Here is a 9144-nt window from a genome sequence, read left to right as displayed (position 1 = left end):
AGTTTTAAACGATCACGTGTTCATGAGACACCCGGTGAGCCACTTGATTTTTAACAGAGCAACTTGTGGCTCATGAGCCATCGGTTCCAGACCCCTGATATAGCTACATCCACTACTAGACTTCTTCAGAGAGCCAGATGCTCGTCAAGAAAGCATGATCAGTAAATGAAAGGAAGATTTCATTAAGATGGCTTATGTTTTTGCATCTGGCTCCATTCTCTCTATGCACCTCCAATCAATCACAGCAGGACTGAAGATCCTTCATTTCTTACAGCTTTTGAATGCAACAGCGTGTACAATGTCTTGTCATACTGTACCATTTTCTGTTTTGTCTGCATGCGGTTACATTCAAGCTGTGACTGAAATGAGGTAATTTCATACATTCCTGCTGTGCATTGAAATACCTCCTCCCCTTTTCCTTTTATCCTCTTTTCTTTAACTCTTCTTTCATTCTCCCTCTCTCTTTCATTTCCTTTCTCCGTAACGCTCTCCTTTTCCCTCGCCCTGTCCTTTTCCCTTTCTTTGTCTCTCTCCTCTTTCATTGCATCTTTTCTTAAATCTGACACCAAGTCAAACAAGTCCACATGACGCTGGGAAGAGCAGAAGACTTCATTACGATTGGAGAAAAAAATAAAATAAAAATAAAGCAGCTCTCTAAATATTACATTCACTTACATCAGCCTTGGACTTCTGAGAAGATCTTTCCAGAACATCATCACAGGAGAGGTCAGAGTCCTCGGAAAAGCTGAGATTTCTTCGCAGACGTAAATCTACATGAGTGAATATAATCATCAGTTGAGCGATAATTCAACAAGACATTACACCCAGTGGCATTGTGCAATATTTAAACGTCATACCTAGAGTTTAAAGGGACAGTTCACCAGATATTTAATTCATCAGGTACTCGCCCTCGTATCGTTTCAAACCTGTATGACTCTCTTTTATTCTGGGAAACACCAAATGAGCAGTTTAGCTCTTTTCCATACAATGACAGCGATTGGGGACCAGGGACTGTCAAGCGTCAAAGAGGTCAAAATAGCTAAATTAAAGTGTTAAGTGACCATATGACACGTGCAGTATATTCCAAGTCCTCAAAAAACATATGATGCTTTGTGTGAGGAACAGACTGAAGTTTAGGTTTTTTTTGGTTCACTTAAAATAGTGCATTGAAAATCTTGCTTGACAGCCAGGTCACAATTCACTTGCATTGGATGGGAAAAAGCAGCTTGGACATTCTGGTAAACAGTATATAACTCCTATTGTGCTCCACAAGAATGAAAGAAAAATAAGTCTTTCAACCAAATGTCAAATCAACCAAATTTCAGAGAAAAAAATACTAAAAAGATAAACCCGAATAATGATAAAAGCCCCAATATTTCATGCCATGGATCAATATTGACTGAGTAATTCATGCTTTTGTAGAGGGGCTAAAATGATAATTTTCACCTATGATTTTGGAGCAAAACTACATGTACAAAAATGACCTTAGAAAGGTTTCATCATCATTATTATTGTATGTTTACATCGAGATAAGTAGATCTATTACTATAATCAGTTAACTTGAGCCCAATCTGTTGCATTATGCCAATAGTGAGAGTCCAAATATGGGAAAAAACACTTTTTTGGGGTTGTTTATCCAAAGTTGGAGTGCCTATAACTCCAGAAGTATTAAATATAATTTAATAATATTTTTGATTCTGGTTCAGAACAAACTTTTTTGCATCATCATTTTTAAGGCCCTATATGCACAAATCCCAGATATATGGGGCTGTCAATGTGGCTCGTTGCTTAAATTTTACTCATTTTCAATGGTTGAAAACCAATTGTGGGTCACATTCTTGTCCAGTATAATGTTCAAATTAGAAATATAACTATTTATTCACATAAAAACAATGTCGTCATATCTTGATTTCCAAGAACCCCAAATTCCCTATTATTAAGAGTGACACATGTGGCTCTTCGGTTAGTGCAATGCCTACAGTATATCTAATGTACGGATTTCAGACATGTAAATCTGCTCGAATCTGAAATGCATCATTATGGGTACAAACACCAAAGTGCTGAAACCAGTGTTAATCGAAATCACTGATGAAAACGTTCGTTGACGATGGGTTCTTTGACTTTGTTTAATTATCGTCATGATGCGCCTTTTTCCTCTCGTCTACGTCATCGCTGACAATTTTATTAAAGCATACCGTTGACGAAAACACGACGAGATAAAAATGATACTGAATGACGCGCTAGTCAGAATAATCGTAATTTACATTGTGAAACTTGCATTGTGAAACACGCTGTTTCCATAACAAACACACGAAAGATAAATGTAATAAATGAAAATGTAATTATTATTTCAGGAACAGTATGTTTAATACGAGTTTACATTAGACATTTTTGATCATTTTGTTTTCTAAATGTTTGACTATTTGATTAATATTTGGTCTGTTACAGTTCGACACTTTGTTATCTATTTTGCACGTCATCAACTAAAAGATATAATTTTCGTTAGAGTAAAACTGACTAAAATTTAATGAATATAAGTTGATGAAACGGACTAATTTTTAAAGGACATTAGTGTCAAAAGACAAACTATAATTGGGGGTCTGGGTATCTCAGCGAGTACTGACACTGACTATCACACCTGGAGTCGTGAGTTTGAATCCAGGGCGTGCTGAGTGATTCCAGTCAGGTCTCCTTAGCAACCAAATTGGCCCGGTTGCTAGGGAGGGTAGAGTCACATGCGGTAACCTCCTCGTGGTCGCTATAATGTGGTTCTCGCTCTCAGTGGGGCGTGTGGTGAGTCGTGCATAGATACCGCGGAGAATAGCGTGACGCCTCCACATGTGCTATGTCTCCGCGGTAACGCGCTCAACATGTCACATGATAAGATGCGCGGTCTCAGATGTGGTGGACACTGAGATTCATCCTCCGCCACCCGGATTGAGGCGTCACTACGCCACCACTAGGACTCAGCCAACACTGGCTGAAACGCTACTGAACTGCGATTGTAACCCATATGTTTCAATGGTTGTTAGCGAAAACAAATGTGCTGGCTAATTACAGCACCACCTAGCGTCGGATGGATGAGTGTGTGAGTGCCTGTGTAGTGCAGGGGATTTGGGACCATCCCACCAAGTTTGGGATCTCTGACTTAGTCTCTGACAACCAAACACTTTTAGGGCAGAAAAAAAATAGCCTAATAGGAAAATCTGTGCTAATACAGTAGTTTCCGCACATTAATGATGCTTTCCAGAGCTTGGCAGATTTACGAATGCAGCCATATCGTGAGCATCGTTTCTCTGAGATTTGACCACACAGGGCCTTAAAAGAACGATACCCAATGGAAAGCTTGTTCAGAACCAGAATCAAAAAGGACGTTAACATTTCTTTAATACTTATAACTCCATAAGCACTCCAACAACACAAAAAGTGCCTTTTTCCATTTCTTTCCTATTCAAATGACAGATATCCAGCTAACCTGAGGACCTGCCCAGAGACACTCTTTTCTTCCCGAATCTACAGTTGTAGAGCTTGAGGGTGTGCTTGGATACGACTTGTCATCTTTCTTCTTTTGTCTTTCTTGTACCCAGAAAAGACCGCCTTCCACAAAGACTTGTTCTTGGGTGGTGTCACTTCAGTGCCAGAGAGCCTACTTTCATTTTTGGCTTTCTTTTCCTTTTTGTTCTTACGTGGAGAAAAAAAGTGAGCTGCGTTTCTTGCTTTTGCCTCCAGTGGAGCTCTCTGAAGAAGTGACAGAACTGTCTAAGGTCAGTACTGGCGGAGAGGTGAAGAAGCGATCAGGGAGCACCTCCGGCTGCTTTTTGGACTCCAAGGCCATTACAGTAGAGTCCTTAGGGGCTTTTGATTGCTTTTCGTTTTTCCCGTTGTCTCTGTAGCGTTCCAGGCAACTTTTGCCACAGCCCATGGCAGCCTCCGATTCTTTCATCTTAGTGAGCTGCTGGGCCATGGCGTCTTTCAGAGCTTCGACTCTTCACAGACTTTTCCGTGCTTTAATTCGTTCTTCTGCTATTTCCTTGGCTTCTGGAGAAAACTGTTGGGAAGCCTTTGCTGTCCGGGACACACCTCCAGGAATGTGGGGCTTGCCGTTTTCCATTGCCAATGCCAGGTGGAAAGGCGTTTTTTCCCGGCTGACCTTGCTTGTCAGTGGTGTGTAAAACGTTTCCAGAGCACTTGTATCAGGGGTGCGGTCATCGTACGTTTCTTCCACGTCATCAACAAATGGGATCTCATCGACGCACTCCACAAAAGACTTCCTCACTTCTTCCCTGCATGGTTTATTTGGTTCTTTTACCCTCATCACAACAGGTGGGTTAGTTCGAGGAGCTGGCACTGGGGCCGTCACTGGTTTTGGTTGAAGAGGACTGACTGGAGTCTTCGGTTTCATGGGTGCAGTCTCAGATTTGGGCTCCTCGGTTGCTTCCAGGAGGTTATCCCAAGAAACCTGAGGCTTTTTGTTCTTGAGGGCAGCCGGCTCCTCATTGGGTGGAAGTGGAGGAGGGCTGGATGGAGGGGTGAGCATGGTGGAATCAGAGTTGTTGTAGCTATCACTAGCTGCCGTCTGACTGGTGGTCACGCATCCATTGAGACCCAATCCTGAACTGCTGCTCAAGTCCTTCTTCTCCAAACCATCACTCTTGGGTTCCACTGGAGATACAACCTGTCCTTCCAAGGTAATGTTGATCCTCCGTATGATTGATCGACCTGTGAATGTGGGCTTCTGTTCTTCAGAGAAGTCCTCTGGGGTATAAGACTTGGGCGAAGGTGATTCAGGGGTTGAAGCTTTCACAATGCTCTTCTCTACTGTTGTTTGGCTTCTGTCGAGAGGAGTGAGTCCTAAGCTCTTTCGGATCTCAGCGCTCTTCAACCAGAACTCCTCGATGAGGTCCGTTTTCTTGGTAGGAGTTGCGTCTAATTCTTTCGGGGCAGAAAAGGGTTCCTCGGTTGTCTTCTCAGAAGCAGGTTTGGCTAAAGGAGTGGATGTGATGGCTGGGATTGGCTGAGTCCTGACTGGGGAGCTTGAGGAAAGGGGCGAGGGTGGCTCATGGTAGGGTTGTGACTGGGCACAGATTGGAGACAAAGGATTACCTGTTGGAGAACAGGCACAAGGCTGGGGCTGGACAGGAGATTCGGGAGACACGGTTTCTGGGTGTGGAACAGGTTTGGAGCAGACTGGGGAAGCCACAAGAATTTGAGCAAAAAGAGAATGGGGACTTTTAGCATCAGGAGTCTGTGGTGAGGGAACGTTTGGTTTGACATCATCGGGTAAATAGGGCTCTGGGAAGAACCGTGCACCTGGAGATTTCACCAATATTACAGGAGAAGCTTCTTTCACCTGCAGAGGAAAAACAGTATGACAGAATTGTACAGAATGTAACTTTTCTTGCTGCTTTAAATACTGGGCAAACAAGTCATTTTTATTTGTATAGCACTGTAATGTAAACTGTGATATCTATAGTCTTATTCATCATTGTGTAGTTTGCTTGAAATATGATAAAAATTGTAAAAATGTATTAAACACGTAATAAAATAACTGTATTAATAACCCCAGTGAGCAAGCCGAAGGCGACTGCGGCAAGGAACACAAAACCCTCTGGCTAACCCCACCCTAACCCTAAACCAGACTCTCTGTGGGCGCCAGTTCCCCTCAGACAAACCCCACCCTAACCCTAAACCAGACTCACTGTGGGGGCCAGTTCCCCTCTGACTAACCCCACCCTAACCCTAAACCAGACTCACTGTGGGGGCCAGTTCCCCTCTGACTAACCCCACCCTAACCCTAAACCAGACTCACTGTGGGGGCCAGTTCCCCTCTGACAACCCCACCCTAACCCTAAACCAGACTCACTGTGGGAACCAGTTCCCCTCTGACTAACCCCACCCTAACCCTAAACCAGACTCACTGTGGGGGCCAGTTCCCTCTGACTAACCCCACCCTAACCCTAAACCAGACTCACTGTGGGGGCCAGTTCCCTCTGACTAACCCCACCCTAACCCTAAACCAGACTCACTGTGGGGGCCAGTTCCCTCTGACTAACCCCACCCTAACCCTAAACCAGACTCACTGTGGGGGCCAGTTCCTCTCTGACTAACCCCACCCTAACCCTAAACCAGACTCACTGTGGGGGCCAGTTCCCCTCTGACTAACCCCACCCTAACCCTAAACCAGACTCACTGTGGGGGCCAGTTCCCCTCTGACTAACCCCACCCTAACCCTAAACCAGACTCACTGTGGGGGCCAGTTCGCCTCTGTCTGTCTGCAAAACTCTGGTGGGTGTCTTCATGGAAAACACTAACAAACGTTGCACTCGTTGGATTGTCATTTGTAACTACAAATCTCGGCAATAATAATAAAATAATTCCATTGTCGAATAGTTGCTTGATGTAATTTAACGTAACTTGAGATCATATAAAACTATAATGATGACACACGAGACAAGAGGAGCACTGCAGCTCGAGTGTCTGATATAAATAAATAAATAAATAGGATAAGGTTGACTAAATATAATACAAACTAAAACAGGACATTTGACACAGGATTAAGTCCAAATAAAAAAATCAGCTGACAAAATGAACACTAGTATTCAGTTGCCAAGTCATTGGTAATGTATTTACGCAAAGCCAACGTTTACGTGTTCTTAACGTCACTTTTTTTTTATCTGTATGGTGCCACCTCAGCCTCATTTTGAGCCAGGAAACACCCTGATATATACAAACTTATTCCACTATAAATAACTTGCTTAACTGATAACTCAACCGCAGTCGAGTCCAGACAAAGATGCACAAAAGTGAAAGCACCATAGAAGTGACACGAAATGACGTGGTTGCTTCAGAAAATGTGCTTTTCAAATTTGCATTTTAAAACACTACCGGTAAGGGATAGGTGTCGGATAAGGGTGAGGATTTGTTAAACTCATTTATTTTTTCGGATATTATTGGTTAGGGTTACGGATGTGAGTTTTACTCATTAAAAAGTCCATCTAAAATTCACCTTAACCTCGTCTGATTATGACAAACTCAAGCTCAGTTTTGGCGCCCCCCGCTGGACATTTCTCTTGAAAACTGCAGCCAAATGTGTTATGAAGCAAGTAATTTCAGATTTGCAAAAATAAGCCAATGCACGGAAAAGAACCGGCTCAAAAGAGCGATTCACTCAGAAATCAGGCATCACGATAGCGTGCCAGCAAGTTTTCCTCTACACAAGAGCACTATTAACCAGGAAAGTCATTTAGAACAGAACAAAGCTAGAAAAATAAATATTCCCTGATTTTTAAGGCTGTATTAACTTCCGTGACTTTTTCAGGCTTGGACATTGTACAATTCTCAGATTTTTCCAGGTTATCCATGACCGTGAGAGTCCTGCATTTAAATCTTGTAATCCATTATTACCTCCTCAATGGGTAAAGCAGGTTTTTGGATTGGAAACGGCACAACATCAACAATCAGTTCCCTTGAAGCTGCAGATGTTTTCTCTGTGGGGACGACATAAAATGGACTCAAATATTGATGGATAGAAAAAAAGAACTTGTGCAAAGCTTTCAATCATCAAAGCCAGAATAATGATCAATGTAATTTGTTCACAAATGCAACTCAAGCAAGTGCATGAACACTTTCAATCATCAGTCAAAACATAAAAGGCATGAGTTCCTGATTGTGATTGGGTTAGGATTACCAGTTATGGAAACTTGTCCTTGGCTCTCTGGTTTGCCGTTATCCACAGGAAGTGTCCCCGCTTCATCTACACCGTGTGTACGAGCTTCAGCCTCAGCGTCAGAGGGAATGTCCTCTGTGACATCACAAAACAGAACACTGGGACACAGTTCTGAGACCTGATTATATTTACCATTAAACATTATTTGACCAGTGCATTGACAAACCTTGATCTAGTTCAGAGTCTGGCTCTGTGTCAGGACCGTCTGCCTTTGCTTCGGGGTCATCCTCCTGTTCACAGGGCTCTGGGGTCACAGAAGGAGAATAAAGGCACATAATATGAGACTATACAAACATAAGATAGCTGAAGTACACATCTGAATATAGACCTCCCATATTCAAAACTGAACGTATGTGTGGAGAAAAGAAACAAGGCATTGAAAGAGTATAAAGCATGTAGCTCACAAACAAAAGAGTGTAAAATGGGCACGTACACACTGCAGTGTTGTTTATTTGTAAGAGTTAATCCCACAAACAATCAGTCCATGTGCAGAATAAAGGAGTCTCTTTCCTACTACAACAAACGCACAAACCCCATTCATTTACTCTACAGGGGAATTGATTATTGACAATAACATATTGAGCTCTGAGGTTGTTAAATGGTGTTTCATAGTGGATTTTCTTTCATTACTTAAATGTACTTTAGTCACAACGCTTCATAGATTTGTACTGCAGATTGTTTCCCTCACAAAAGATGCGAAATACCGGTGTCTTTTGTCTTTTTTGGCTTCAAATAAAAGCAAAATTCAGGGTTTTCAAGGCACAATGTTCCTGGACATTTTATGTGTCCAACAAGAGTCATTTATAAGCTTTATTTTGACGTTTTTAGTTTTTTGATGGTAGGTTCTTACCACCAGATAAGCAGTTTGTTACATGGTCAAGTGTGATTTCACTACGTAACAATATTTGTTTTTGTGTCAGGACAGAGATATTTTAAAATGTAACATGTTCCAATGAGAAAACGGCAAATGTGTGTGTTTTCATTCACATAGTCAGAAAAAAACAACATATGACTCCTAATTAACATACGATTCTTCTGTCTAAGTTTTATGAGTAGTTTTACGGTTATACTGTAAATTACTTTCACGAATCAGCCCCCAAATGTAGTCTCCATCATGTGCTCATTATACTGTCCTTAGTAGCGGCGTTCAAAGCCCAGTATATCCTGATGCAAGCGCTCGCAGTGCTCCTCTGGGTACACTCACATGTTCTCCTTGAGTTTATCAAGATGAGCATCAAGGATATGGACTTTGAGGGACGTCCTACAGCCCATTGTGCCGTAGTTCTCCACCAGAATCTCAACCAGCCCCACATAGTTTTCGGCCCTGTGATTGACAGGTAGCCCAGAATCACTGCGACAAATCTGTTCCAAGCCACTTTCTCCTTCCTATTGAGCTTCTTGGGGAATTCATTGCACTC

General features: G+C 42.4%; 2 protein-coding genes across 2 annotated transcripts in view; both read right to left on the bottom strand.

The window, feature by feature from the left end:
- Positions 1-3964, bottom strand: part of wu:fb05h10 (protein-methionine sulfoxide oxidase mical3a) — a 29070-nt gene extending 25106 nt beyond the window's left edge. Inside the window, 3 exon segments of the mRNA XM_052097276.1 lie at positions 676-770; positions 3476-3527; positions 3773-3964. Coding sequence (XP_051953236.1) covers positions 676-770; positions 3476-3527; positions 3773-3964 — 339 coding nt within the window.
- LOC127622726 (protein-methionine sulfoxide oxidase mical3a-like) overlaps positions 3780-9144 on the bottom strand; it is a 90881-nt gene continuing 85516 nt past the window's right edge. Inside the window, exons 29-32 of the mRNA XM_052096778.1 lie at positions 7893-7970; positions 7688-7801; positions 7405-7487; positions 3780-5350 (exon numbers count right to left, since the gene is read on the bottom strand). Of these exons, the coding sequence (XP_051952738.1) occupies positions 3989-5350; positions 7405-7487; positions 7688-7801; positions 7893-7970 (1637 nt within the window). The 3' untranslated portion in view covers positions 3780-3988. The remainder of the gene's footprint in view (positions 5351-7404; positions 7488-7687; positions 7802-7892; positions 7971-9144) is intronic.

This window comes from Xyrauchen texanus, chromosome 29 (assembly GCF_025860055.1).
Source record: "Xyrauchen texanus isolate HMW12.3.18 chromosome 29, RBS_HiC_50CHRs, whole genome shotgun sequence".
Classification (NCBI taxonomy): domain Eukaryota; kingdom Metazoa; phylum Chordata; class Actinopteri; order Cypriniformes; family Catostomidae; genus Xyrauchen; species Xyrauchen texanus.
The sequence above is the reverse complement of the archived record's forward strand: the minus strand, read 5'-3'. Positions and strand labels throughout refer to the sequence as shown.